General features: G+C 50.7%; 1 protein-coding gene across 1 annotated transcript in view; it reads left to right on the top strand.

The window, feature by feature from the left end:
• Positions 1 to 252: 252 nt before the first annotated feature.
• The window catches only part of LOC119401280 (arginine-glutamic acid dipeptide repeats protein), a gene marked incomplete at its 5' end in the record, with an annotated part of 34,284 nt that continues 19,821 nt past the window's right edge, over positions 253 to 14,715 (top strand). Inside the window, 2 exon segments of the mRNA XM_037667968.2 lie at positions 253 to 427; positions 7,914 to 8,146. Of these exon segments, the coding sequence (XP_037523896.1) occupies positions 253 to 427; positions 7,914 to 8,146 (408 nt within the window).

Below are 14,715 nucleotides of genomic sequence, written 5' to 3'. Positions count from 1 at the left end.
TGGCACTCCTGTCTCATCTTGCTCCGTGGCTGATGCTCAGCGCAGGACCGGGTGCCTAAGAGCTGCACTTATATAAAACCCTTCGCACTGCTGCGCAAAACAAAAACACGAGCGGCTGCTAAGCGGGTGATAGACGGAGAGGAGGGGGAGCAGGGAGTGTGGCCCGCTGTGGGATGTGCCTCGGCAGCGTTGCCTGCACCCTTTTTTTTTTTTCGTCCTCACGGGGATCTTGTACATTTCATTTTCCTGTAGGGGGTCGGCTGGTGCTGAAGTTGAGCGCCCAGGAAGGGGGCTCCTGGGTGGAAGCTCAGGACACCCCGCGTTTGGGGCGCCCACGCCAGCCCCCCTCGGAGGATGCGAGTGACGACGACGACGGTGCACCAGGGACGTCCTCTGGTGCAGGAGGCGGCGCTACGCCACCACTCAGGTTGGTGGTCCAGCCCCACCATTGGGGGGCAAACTGGGTTGATCATTTAAGTTGCAGATTGGGCTACATAGTTTTGCATCATGAGGTGAATACATGAAGAAAGGGGCGGCATAGTGCCTATGATGTAAACTTAAACTGTGCTTGGGATGAGACACCTGAGTAGAAGCAGACAGGACAAACGCTCGCAGAGTGCCTATCTTACAACGGCATAGTGCCTGTCTTTACATCTCTTTGTGGATTCATACCATCACCTCATGAAGGAATGTGGTCGTTTGTTCATAAGGATAGGAAAAGAAGGACCTTCTTTTGAAGTCTTGTAGCTCCTTTTATTGGGTAGAGTGAGCCGGTCTCGCATGATCCCTGAACCATGCTGAAATCGGCTTGGGATTCTTAAGTCATGTTCACTTGTTACGATTTGAGGAACCGATCTTTTGTAAACTTTTGAAAATTAAGTAAAGGGAGCTTGTACAGTGCAGACCACTTATAACGTAACCGCATATAGTGCAGGACCGGTTATAATGCGGTCTTTTTCGACTCCCGTTTACCCTCCCATAGAACCGCATGTATACGCATACCGCTTATTGTGCAGTCCTCCAAGATGAAATACCGTTTATAATGCGGTTGCGGGAAAATATTTCTGACAAACGTGGTAGCGAGTGCGGCTCTCAAAGGAGGTACGCCGCTGGGGAGGGAGCGACGAGGTCGTTACAAAGGGCGAGGGCACGCACTGTGAACGAACGAGGGGCGGAGGGAGGAAAAAGACTGCGGCAGTGCTGTGCGGGCTCGCCGAGTGGGGAAGGATGGTGGTTGCCTAGGCGACGCAGTAGCCTTTGCACCGGCGGCGGCAAGGCTCCGCGGCCGCTTGCCGGCAGCGCGTTCAGCGTGGAACGTACGATTGCGTCCTCATCAAGTGCGCTTTAAAGTAAGTTTCCTGTCGGGAAAAGCGTCTTCGTTATCACACTTGCTACAGATATCGCGTTGGCTACCTCGTCCGCATTGAAAAGTTTGCGGCTTCATGGCGTGAGCTTTCGCCTTTTCTGCCAGTGCGCGGAGTTAAACGAGCTTGGCGGGCTTTTGTCCTTTTGTCGCCGTTGATCTCCCGGCCGCGAACACAAACTTCGTATCACACGCGCTGTTCTTGAGTTAGTGCTTGAGTGCGATCTTTTCGACGTCCAATCTTCATGTTGTCTTAGACAAACTTCCCGTGACAACATGCTGAACCGCAGGCTAGGCCTAATCGGCGTTGGTTGCTTTTCGGTAGCGGTCGCGGGCGATAAAAGTTGAGGTTTGGTGCGGAATCGACGAAACTTTTTGCGATGGCTGCACTTGAAGGGAAGGGAATCATATCGTTAATGAAAACGAGGGCATGGTTGGCACATGCAACTCTCGAATGGTGGTTCCGGATTCGATTGCAATGTCTTGGACATCGCGTGCGTGCCCGTGAAATCAAACGATCGGTACCGCTCAGCACGTGAAATTTCGGTTGCTATTCGACATGGTTTCTGTGTAATGCGCGTACCTCGAGGTGGCCTGAAACGTAGTCGGCGAATTTCTGCGATGGCACTTTGTTTTGTTTGCTTTTTCCCCCGTGTTCATTTCGTTGGCAATGCGGGTCTTTGGCGGTTAATTTTTGAACATTCGGAGATTTAAGTGGTTGTAAGCGCCCCAAATCACATATGTCGATTATCGGACACGCGAGGCTACATGCTCAACATGTTTTGCGCAAGTGCAGCCTTTGAAGAAGGTTGTTTTGGTTATAGTGCGGTACCGCTTATAGTGCGGATATTCGCGACTCCGGCGACTTACGTTATAAGCGGTCTATACTGTACTACTGTAAAATTCCGAGCAAGCGCCCCCCCCCCCCCCCCCCCAACGAAGTCGAAATTGTCGGCAAAGGGGGGGGGTGCTATCACGGAACGGCACCAGAATTCAAGATGGCGGCAAAATTTTCGCGCCAGAAAAAAAATGCATGCGCATAGATTAAAATTTTATTATAGTGAACTTTATTTAGGCCCAGGATTTGTGGTAGCTTTTAAGGGGAGATGCTGGTCGAAAAATTGCGATTTTTTTTGAAAAAGTTGAATTTGTGTTTTGTTGTGTTTTGTATTCCCCCAAGCCTCCTCTTTAATATATTAAAGAATCAAAGCTAAGAATCAACTAGAAGTTATCAAAAAATGCAATAAAAGCCCTCGTGGTGGCTTGTGAAACGCGAATTTACCCAAACTTCACGCACGCGGCTATTCTCTCCGCGGCGTTGCCGGCTCTTGAATTTTCGCGGACATGTAGGCCTAACCCTCTTCTCCCAGAACCCACTTCGACAACACGGCTTTCTTGCTGAAAATACAGAAAAAAAAATCGTTTCCCCACCGTAGTCTAGCATAGCGTCCACCGTAGTCTAGCTTTCAAACATGTTTTTCTCAGTTATTCGTTTTGCTGCATTTTTAGAGTTTGTGCACTAAAATTTGTACACTTTATGTAGTCGGATCGTAATGAAATTTGGCATGCTTATAGTTTAGCATGTCCTGAATTCAAAGAAACAACTTTCACAGTTTTCCACGAGCATATTCAGCAAGATGATTTCATAAGTTTTCTTCCTTGAGAATGGTAAAACTGAAACTCAGCATTGGAATTTTTTTCTAGGCTAACACACATATGTTACCCTATGTTTTCTTGCTTTATTGAATTCCTCAATTCATTAGGAGCAATATGAGCTATTTTTTTAGTGTTTTTGGTGCTCACTATTGTTGCCTAAGCTTGCACAAAAATACACTCTTTTCACAAATGCATGGTCTGCAAAAGATTAACCAAATGAGCTATAGAAAAAATAAAAGCAGATTTGAAAAGAGGAGCTCAAACTCTATAAATGGTGAAAGTTTCATTGAGCTGTGACAAATACTTAAAGAAAAAATTTTCCGAGGAGCATCTCCCCTTAATCGCCTTCAAAACCATCGAAAGACTCCTCAGAGTCAGTTGCAAAAAACAGGTCGCAACATTCTGCTTGAAGTCCGCCACGGTCTTCTGGCACTACAGTTCCAACATCGGCCAGTCCGCTGTGCAGGTCGCCGTCCTCCGAGCCATCGACCGCGTTACTAATGCCGCATCCCTTGAAGGACCATGCCACTGTCTCCTCAGGTACAGCGGCCCACGCATCGGCAACAAAATCGAGCACATGTTGCCGCGACGACTTCTTCAAGTTTCCTTTCGGTGTTCGCGCTTCCTCACGTATATACTGCTCCCACAAACGCCGCAAGGTGGACTTGAACGGCTTATTCCAATACATGTCAGCAGGCTGCAGGATGCTCGTGCACCCTGCAAGCACGTAAAGCACGTCGGTGTCCTACTCCTCGAAACCATTTGTGGCGGCTTGTGTCTTATGGATGGGCGCCTGGTCCAACACTAGTAAGCATCGCACGTCGTCGACGTTTAGGCCCCACACTCTCAACAGCCATTCTTGCATTTTCTCCGATGTCATCCAGCCGTTTTTCGTGGCGGTGAGACGAACATTTGCTACGAATGGGAAAAAAAGTCAGCGATGTTATAAAACGAACTAGGCGACAATGTGACCCCTCGCCCCCATCAAAAAAATAAAATATTTCTCACCTGGTATGCGAAGGCTCGCAAAGGCCCTGACTGGAATTTTTCCGCTTTGCTCCTTGAAGATTATGAAGGCCGGGAGCTTGTGGCCGGTGGCGCAAGCAGCTAGGCAAACCGTGAAGCCTTGCCGGGCACATCCAGTGTTCGCAATCTGTATGGTGCTTTCGCCGACCACGTTGTTCGTCCTGTTGGCGGGGTTGTCTATTCGCACCATCATCTGATCCATGTTGGCCATGTTATATAAGGTGGAGCCGTTGCGCCGTCGCAGCGAGTTTGCGGAAGACCGAAAGGCACTTGCTGCCTCTGAAAGTTCCTCGGGCGTCTTCTAGCTCTCGTTCGTAGCGTGGCGCATTGCAACGCCGAACCGCTGTTTCCAGCGATTTATGTAATGGCTGGAGGCTACGAAGTTTCCCAACTGCATGCTGTTGGCAATTTTGACGGCCTCTTTGGAAAGAATCCGGTTGCTGACGGCACATCCTGCACTTCTTTCGTGCTCAAGATACTCAAAGAGCGCATCGTCCACGTGTTCGCTGAACACTGGTGCGCCGTAACTGAGCTTTCGTCGAAGTTTTGCCTTCCCGTAGTTTAGCTGCAGCAAATTATCGAAATTCTTCTCCCATTCCCGTATTCGCTTCCAGTCGAGCTTGAAATGTCGAGACGTCTGGTGCACATTCTTTCCGTTTTCTCGATGCCATCGAATACCGTATATACTCGTGTAAGGGCTGCACCCCTACTTTGGAGGGGGAATTACGAAAAAAAAAAAATGAAAAAAGTCCTGCCAGAAAAGTGTAAGTTAAATTGCAGCTAGATGGCGCTGCCAGCTTTTCCGCTTCCGCCGACCTCGACGGCGCCATTATTGCTTTGTGTGGCGCATCGTTGGCATCGTGTGGGTAGCTTGGCAGTGTTTCTTCAGATCGTTGTTGTCGGTGTCACTTTGTCTGTAGTAGTGAGCCCTGTTTGAGCCATCACAGGTGAGGGACAATGGGCTGGCACTTGAGATCTTTCACTGCAGCCTTTAAACTGCAAGTGATTGAATATGCCGAGGAGCACGGCAAGCGAGAAGCAGGACGCAAATTTGATGTCTATGAGAAGCGCGTGCGTTACTGGATGAAACGGAAAGATTCCCTTGCCACTACCAACAGAGCCGAAAGGCATTTCACGGAAAGAAGTGCAAGTACCCGGAACTCGAAGGCGAACTTGTCAGATATGTCATCGACACTCGAAGGGACGGCTACGCCGTCTCAACTGACTTGATCCGCGTGAAAGCCCTGGCCATCGCTCGCCACATGGAAATACCCCAGGCGCAATCCAAGGCAAGTCGGGGGTGGGCTACGCGGTTTATGAACCGTAACCAGCTCTCCATCCGCCGCCAAACAACGCTTTGTCAAAGGCTTCCAAGCGAGTGCGAAAGCCATATGATTAAGTTCCATCGCTTTGTAAACGGTCTCAGGAGGGAGCATGAGTACGACCTCTCCCAAATTGGGAATGCGGACCAGACTCCTGTGTGGTTCGATGCACCAGAAAGCACCACAGTGGATTTAAAAGGTGCAAAAAGTGTGTCTGTGTGCACGACCGGTCCAGAACGTCAAAGATGCACTGTGATGCTGTGCATCACGGCAGATGGCAGAAAACTTCCGCCGTACGTCGTGTTCAAGCGAAAGACTCTCCCTAAAGAGAAGTTCCCTCAGGGAATCATCGTACGCGCCCAGGAAAAGGGTTGGATGTTCGAGGAACTTGTCGTAGATTGGATAAAGACTGTCTGGGCAAACAGACCTGGAGGCCTGTTACAACGGAAAGCCCTCCTTGTTCTGGACAGTTTCAGGGGCCACTTGACGGACCGCGTCAAGAACTGACTCGCCACGACTCGTACGGACTTGGCCATTATTCATGGAGGACTGACGGGTGTGCTGCAGCCGCTCGACGTCTGCGTTAATCGTCCGTTTAAATCGGAATTTCGCCGATGCTACTCGGAATGGATGGCTGGAGGCCATCATGAGAAGACCCCTACAGGACGGCTGAAGCGGGCATCGCTGCAAATCTGTGCGTGGAATTTGTGTGCGTGGCGTGCCATGTCATTTGAAACAGTCGCGAAAAGTTTCAAGGTGACTGGAATTTCAAACTGCATGAGCGGCGCAGAGGATGAACGTCTCTGGGAGGACGCCGACGCTGAGGCGAGCTCTTCCGAGATCGAGGACAGCGATAGCAAAATGGAATCGTAATAAAAACAAACATTCCTGGAATGTCATTTGCTACTCTCTTACACTCTGCTACTGTCGCGGAAACGGTACAGACCCTTGGTGAGCTGTCATCGGCCTGATTCGTGTAAGGGTTGCACCAAGCGCAAAAATTTCGAAAAAAAAGTGCGGCCCTTACACGAGTATATACGGTAACCTCAATTTTCTTCGCCACTGTGTAGGACTGCATAGGCATAGCTGACCTCTCACTGCAAATACAAAGCAACAAATGGCGCGGAGCATGTGCGAAGCAATCAGGCTGCAGTGCAAAGCAGGATTGGATTAGATTGGATTCATGGCAGCCAGCAGGACCACAAAAAAAGCACAATATTTATAGAAAAATCCACGGAAACTTTTTTTTGTGTCAACTGGATGTGGCAGGCCACTGTTGCCTGGGCGCGTCGCGGAGCGGTGGTAGGGGGGGGGGGGGGGGCTTTCCCGGAACGGCACGGATATTTGTAATTGCTAGTGCAGTTGGGAGTGGGGGGGGAGTGCTTGTACGGGTGGGGGCGCTTGCTCGGAATTTTACGGTAGGTCAGAAACAAGCGAGACATACGAATATAGAACACATGACCGTAAAATGCCGAGCAAGCCCCCCCCCCCCCCCCCCCCCCTGCGGTGAAGGATAATCTGACCAGATTTGGAGGGGGGGCCGCTTGCTCGGTCCCGGACTGAAATTCATGATAGCGGCGGGAGAGCCGCTAAAAATAAAAAATGCCCACCCATGTTTCTAATGAAATGGTTTATTTATTTACTGTTTTTATTCCCCCTCGTCACTGCCAAACCATCGAAGCAGCGACCGGTTTGACCAATATACGACCGGCCACATGACAACGGAATTTCATAAACATTAGATACACATTCAGTGTACTCAATCGTGTGGTTCTTTTAGATGCGAAGCAGCTCTTTGACTCACGTGTGTAACGCCGTACGTTACGTGCGTCCGTACGAATGCGCCGCAACGCGTTCCCCTCGCCATAGGTGTTGGAGCGTTGCCAAGTAGGTCACGACACAGCTTTGCGTTGACGTCACGCTTCCCTCGCAGGTGCGTGCTGACGTCACTCTCTCCTTCACCCGCAGCATGCTCGCCGTAGCGCCCGCAGCTGCCGGCTGCTCCGCCCGCTCGCAACACCTCTGAACGTGTCACTTCTCTCTCACTTTACCCGTGGTAGTCAAGGCGAAACGCGCGCCTGCTCTGGTCCAGCGCCCATGTCTCGACTCTGAAGAAACAACGACTACGAAGTCTTGCCAAACGCTTTAATGAAACTTACACGAAACCCAACCCGCCTCCCGTGTCTTTGCATTTCAAACAAACGTTTACTCGAGTAAACGCTACGCCGAGTTTCGCTTCAAACCGCTCTTCCAGCACCTGCGTCGACACCCGTTTCAACCAGGTCAACGCCGTGCGCACCGCTGCTGCTTCGCATCCCATCAGGGTTCCCTTCGGGGAGATGGTCCAAGTTTTTTACACTAGCGATGCTCGTCCTGAAAAAAAGTTGGCCGCAGGGGAGGAGGAAGGGGGGGGGGGGGGCGCTTGCTCGGTCATTGCCACTTATTTCAGATCTTGCGAAAAGGGGAGGGGGGCGCTTGCTCGGGTGGGGGCGCTTGCTCGGCATTTTACGGTAGAACTAAACATTTTTGGTTTTTAATCCAAACAGAGGCAGTTCCCGGTGCACGTCGTGGCCAGAGACAGCCCCTCTGACACCTTCGGGAAGCCTAGCAACAGCGAGGATGGCGACACCTGAGGACAGCACCTCAGGGGGTTGCAACAACACGAACAACAGCACGGAAGATGAAGACGCAGGCGACGACGACAGCAACCAGCAGCGGCCCCCATCAGCCTCCAGGGCTGCGGCTTCGCCCAAGTGCCCGCCTCAGGCACCCCCTCTAGGTGAGCCTGTCAGTTAATGTGCCATTGTTTTAAGATCGTAGGATGGTGCCTCTAGCATTTCTTGGTGAAGTATTGTAAGTAATGTGTTGCTGTACACTTGGACATGTTCAATTTTTTTCCTTTTCATAAACAGCATAGGGGACACTGCACTTAACTCTTATTCTAAATTATCCATCTATTCTGATGCAACTTGCCTAGTTTACATATATTTGTCTGTAGATTTCAGATATGCAATTACAGTATACTCTTGTTAAATGGAACCTGGAGGGTATAGGAAAATGTGTTCCGTTTAAGAGGATTTCTGATTACTGAGAGAGGAGCAGGAGTGCAGAATCCAAGTATGACACCAATCATATTAGGAGCAATTGTTTCGTTTAAGCAGCAGTTCCGTTTCCTGAGAGTCTATTGTATTTTTCTTGTACACTCAAACCTCATTATAACAGTCACATCTGCAACGAAAATAACTTCGTTATATCCGAAAATTCGTTATAAACGTTTATTTGTAACACTGTATCTATTACAAGACTATTCCTCATTTACTTCGTTATAACTGATAATTCGTTATACAGTTGAAACCCGCAATAACGAAATCAGCGGGGAAAGCACAAAATTTCGCTCTTGCGGGAATTTCGTTGGCGCGAGAATGCGGCAGAAAATACAGGGAATTTACAAAAAACATTTTATTTCCAAAAGTCAGTAAGTTTGCTTTGGCGGTCCTTACGATACAGCAATTTCATGCCCCTCTATCGGCAATCTCGTTTGCCACAGCACAAAGTTTGCCCCATGCACTGGTCAGTGACGGCGGCACTGCTATGTCTGTCACCACTACCGTCATCAGTGCGCCTACAGGCGAACCTTCTTCCGGCTGCGCTGGATCTGCGCAGAATCATGAACAGCGAGCTGCACGCAACGCCGAATGCTTCGGCGATGTCCATTTTTTCCCTCCCCTTTTCCACCTCACTTATGATTGGAGCCTTATCTTCCAGCGCGATGAGCTTCCGCTTTTTCGTTGGAGGCGGCATCTTCGCAGGCAGCGAAATTGGACGAAGCAATCGCAACACACAGTTCACGTTGCACCAAGCGCCCAAGCAAACGCTCCACAAAGGGCTCCACACACGCGACCATGTGCGCGCAAGTCCGACGAAGCCAAGCCAACGAACGAAACTCCATGAGGAATGTCGATTTGGCTACGTAGTCCGCGATAACAGCAGGTGTTTCGGCAAACCATCATCATCATTATCGCCAGCTTTATGTTTTTTTGTAAACAATGATGACGGCTGCTTCTCAAGTGCGCTGTAGTGATTGTTTTGCACAATTTAACCGTAGCATGAATGCATATCAGCAGTTTTCGAATGTAGTTAATGTTGCGACAGTAGATTATGTGCGGACTCGTGTTTCAAAAATTTCGTTAATTAGGGACTGCGGCATGAATATATTTCGTAGTCACGAGTTACCAAATGCATTTACTCCTATGGGCATTCGCCGGTGCTCCGAAAATATTTCGTTGCGATGAGAATTTCGTTCCCTCGGGATTTCGTTATCGCGGGTTTCAACTGTATCCATGTTCGTTATATCGAGGTTTGAGTGTACAACATAGTTTTTAAAACATCAAACATTCCATGTGCCTTTTCGGGAGTGCGAGTTTACCTGAACTGGGAGAGTTACAAAGTAAGTTGGCATATCATAATAATCTGAAATGATAACTGTATGCAGTAAAACAATAACAGACGTTCTAAACCCATTTGAACAAAAGTTTTGTTATACAGTCGAGCCCACATATAACGGCCCCACTTAAAACGAACTTTCACTTATAACGAATGATGCCCGCTTGACCGTGGAAATATACATTATCTCTATGGCGCAAAATCGCACTTACAACGAACGCCTCTGAGCCCTGCCGATCCGTTACAGCGAACGGAGTCTGCGCTTCGGCGACTTCCCGGGACACCACTTTCGACCACCGATAAGCCATCGGCGAGATGCCCATAGATTCCTATTGTTAAACGCCAACTGTGCCTCCGTTGCCATCTAGCTGTGGCTCTCCCCGACCGTTGTTATGTTCTGCACCGCTCCGTCCTTTGTCCCGCACCCCCACCGACTTCAACAATTCGCGATTCGTTCCGCGTGCATGCTGACTGAGCGTGAACGGGCCCTAAATTTTTCTGACGTGCACAGTCGGCGCAGGCTACTCTCCCAAGCAAGCTACCCGAACTACCCTTTCTCGCAGCTCCTTCGCCAGTCTCCACCGCTCCATGACGCTGCCGCATCTGGCTTTTTTTGGCTAGAAACAAGCCCAGAGAAGTTAAAGTGCTTGCTTGTCTTATCACACGTGCGCGTCTTGCTCACTGTTGGTGTTCGTGTAGCGTGCAGTCAGAATAACGGACGGTGGCACGAAGCGAAAAGCGCTGGAAATTGCTACCAAGTGAGCCATTTTAACAGAGCTCTCTCAAGGTGTGAAAAACTGCGAGTTGGTTAAAAAGTACGGCGTGTAAAAGTAAACCATATTGACGATCCTGAAAAACAAGGACAACATCATCAGTGCCGATGCCATCTCAACTGACAGAAAGCGTCTGTGGAGGGCCATCTACGCGGATGTGGGGGACGCACTACTGAAATGGTTCGTTGACGCGCGAGCTCGGAACATTCCGGTAAGCGGCCCTATGATCCTGGCCAAAGTGAAAGACTTCGCATTCCTGTTGGACTTTCCCCCAGAAATGGCTGGCTACATCGGTCCAAGGTGCGCCGTGGCATTGTTTTCAAATCAATAGTTGGTGAGGTGTTGCCTCGTGGCTTGAAACAAATCGAGACACCATTTTATGCTATGCGGAGCGAGACGTCTATAACGCAGACGAAACTGCGTTATTCTATCAGATGCTGCCAAAAAAAACTCTCGCCATGAAAGGCGCCACGTGCGCTGGCGGCAAACACAGTAAAGTGTGCGTCACACCACTTTTGTGCACTAATGTGGATGGCAGCGACCAGCGCGTGCCCTTCGTAATCTAGAAGTCGAAGAAGCCGCGTTGCTTCCAGGGCTATGTGCCTGTGCACTACAGGCATAATGCGAAAGCATGGATGACAAGCATTTTATTCGTAGAGTGGCTGAACAAATTTGACTGCGACATGCACAAGCAAGGCAGGCGCGTGCTGCTCGTGGTCGGCAACTGCTCCGTGCACCACGTACAAGCTTCTCTGGTGGTTGTGACCCTGCTTTTTCTGCCGCCCAACACAACGTCTAAAGTGTAACCGCTTGACTTGGGCATCATTCACGCGTTTAAGAGTTATTATAGGTGCCCTGTTGTGGAGCGCTTGCTCATAGCTGTTGACCGCCTGGCAGCCAACCTGGCGCTTCGGGTGACTTTGTACTTAGCTTTTGAGATGCTGAAGGCTTCGTGGACGGAGGTGACAGCTACATGCGTGCAAAACTGTTTCCGTAAGGCCGGCTTCGTTGACGTCCGACCCGATGCCGAGCAACTCCCAAAGAGGACCGATCCGGCGGCGATTTGTGGCAGCGCGTCGTCGACCCCAACATGGGAGAGCGGGAAGTCTGCTGGGAGGACTTCATTACGGCTGATGATGATGCCGACACTGCGGAGCCATGCATGGATGAGGGCATAGTGAATGAAGTGCGTGACAGAAGCGATTCGGAGGAATCGGATGAAGACGACAACTAAACTTTGGAGCCAGCGCCAACAGGCATGCCTGTAGCAATTGGCTACATAGATAGCCTCAGGCAGCTTGTATATGCCAAGGGCCTCGACGAAGAACATGCGGCCGCCTTAAATAAACTCGAGACTGTACTTATCACATCTGCGCTGTCAAAACAGACATGCATCACGGACTTTTTTGCAAAAAGATAAATTTTTGGTTTTCACTTGCAATTTTTTTAAAGCTGTGTTTCATTTACTACGAACTTCGGGATGAAACGAACGAATGCCGTGTCACGCTCAGGTTCGTTAGAAGCGGGCTCGACTGTATTTAACATTTGTGACTGAAATCCCAGCTTGACATGAACTTGACCATTAATGTTCAACATACTCTATACGAATGGAAAAACTATTCTTCCACCATTACTTCAGACCACAGGGAAATGCCCAGTGTTCACTTGATCTCACTGGTGTTCACATTGTAGCGAAGAGGTATGCCCAGCGCTGCAGCCACATCGCCAGCTCTGCTCAAGGCACGAGTCGGAGCTGCCCAGCCTGTGTTTGCTGCAACGCTGCCTGCGCCTGTACAGCTCTTGCTGCCCCTGTTCGGGCGCTCCCGGCCCAGTGTTTTTATTATATTTTTGGTGGAGGTTGCTGCGGTTTTCCCCGGCCCTGGAAGTCGAAAGTTGCCACCCATCATGCCTGACAACACCAACTCGACACCCCCCACGGCTTCGCCACCCATGGTATGTCCCGGTGTCCAACTTCTGCGCGAACCCGAGATCTTCAGCGGCACTGATGAGAAAGACGTTAAGGATTGGCTTGAATCTTACGAGAGAGCCAGCGCTACCAACAAATGGGACGATCCTATGAAGCTCTGCATCGTAATGTTTTATCTAACAGATGACGCCAAGCGGTGGTATGAAAACTACGAGGCTGATATCCCCACTTGGACAACCTTCAAAACCAACATCGCAGCAGTTTTTGGACGCCCTGGTGTGCGCAAACTTCGCGCAAAACAACGCCTACGAAGCCGGTCCCAGCAAGCAGGTGAAACGTTCACCAGCTACATCGAGGACATTATCGACCTCTGCCGCCGGGTCAACCCCACGATGGTGGAAGCGGACAAAGTGCGCCACATCATGAAGGGCATTTCCGATGATGCCTTTCAAATGCTGCTCTCGAAGAAGCCTGGCACTGTCTCTGAACTCATTGAGCTTTGCCAGAGTTTCGACTAGCTCCGAAGACAGCGTCTTCTCACGCGCCGCCAACACGTGTCTGACGAAACCATCTCGAGCGTGGCTAGCGCTCCTCACCGTGAGTCACTGTTCTCCCAGATAAAGGAGTTTGTCCGTGCTGAGGTCGCTCGTCAGCTTTCGCTGCTATCAACAGCCAGCCAACCACCATCACCTTTGCCACCAAACATACGACAGATGATACAGGAGCAAGTTTGCGCGGCTATGCCTTCTGCCCGCGACACTGCACTGGCGCCGACCCCAGTTGCCTCTGCCGAGGTCAATGCTCCCCTAAGCTACGCCGAAGTTGCCGCACGGTCGCCGCCTCAGTCCCTTGCGCCATTACCATCCGCCGTGCCACTGCGACCAACACCCCGCCTCGATCAGGCAATGTACCTCCAGGGTAGCAGACAATGGCGCACTTTCGACAACCGGCCAATATGCTTTGCGTGTGGGCTACCTGGCCACGTCGCTCAATATTGCCGTCGTCGAGTACGTCCCTACCACCAGACCTTTGAACCTGACCCATATGTATCACCGTGGCCATTGTTCTCAGCGTCTCGGAACCCCGGCCAGATGTCTTCATATACCGACCACCATCCTCCTGCCAACCGCCGCTCGCCATCGCCTCGATGCCGCTCGCTATCGCCGATGCGCCGTCGTCCCTCTACGCCGGAGCGGGAAAACTGATCACTGCAGTTCCAGAGGCAGAAACTGCATCGCCTGCGAAAAGACCAAGGCCTCTCCCTTCACCGACGAACGTTATTGACTTGTATGTGGACGGCGTTGCTGCACTCGCCCTTGTTTATACCGGTGCAGCAGTTTCAGTTATCAATGCCAAACTCTGCCGCTTGCTCAAAAAAGTTACGACGCCGCTGTCCAACATATCGCTTCACACCGCCAGCGCAGACCGCGTCACGCCGGCCGCTGCATGTTCTGCTCGCGTCGTAATTAACGATCTCCTCTATGTCGTCGAATTTTTAGTCCTGCATTCTTGTTCACATGACGTCATTTTGGGCTGGGACTTTCTATCAGCTAATAAAGCCGTCATTGACTGTTCTCACGCGGAAGTGGCATTTGAAGCACTTTGTGACGCTCCGTTATTTGACGCTCGTGAGGCCGAGGACAAGCTATTTGTTGCGGGAGACGTTACAGTACCGCCGCACTCCTTTGCCCTTGCCACGGTGTCCTGCAACAGTATCGCCAAGTTGAGCGCACTTTTTACGCTATCTCCTAACTTCGTCCACCGCAAATGTTCACCGCTGCCTTTTGCCCTTTTGGAAATTCGCAACGGTGTCAGCACACTGCTTCATGGCGAGTGCGTCGGACGTGTCCACGGTGTCGACCCTTCGACCATCACTGACATGCAAACTGCTTCCACCACCGAACACGAAGTCGTCGGAGTGACCTGTGACTCCTCGCAGCAGACGCCTACGCCTGATGTCCTGAGCAGCTCCATTGCCGACACGTTGACTGTTCCTCAACGCTCCCAGCTCCTCCGCCTCCTCGGCAGATTCCGTTCATCCTTTGACTGCCAGCATGCTTCCCTCGGTCGTATGTCGGCTGTGAGTCACCGCCTCGACACGGGTACCAGCGCGCCACTGCGACAAAGACCGTATCGTGTGTCTACGACAGAGCGCCAGGTAATCGACGACCAAGTAGCTGACATGCTGAAGCGTGGCGTCATTCA

Source organism: Rhipicephalus sanguineus, chromosome 8 (genome assembly GCF_013339695.2).
Source record: "Rhipicephalus sanguineus isolate Rsan-2018 chromosome 8, BIME_Rsan_1.4, whole genome shotgun sequence".
NCBI lineage: Eukaryota > Metazoa > Arthropoda > Arachnida > Ixodida > Ixodidae > Rhipicephalus > Rhipicephalus sanguineus.
Note: the sequence above shows the minus strand (reverse complement) of the source record. Positions and strands in the feature narration are given on the sequence as shown.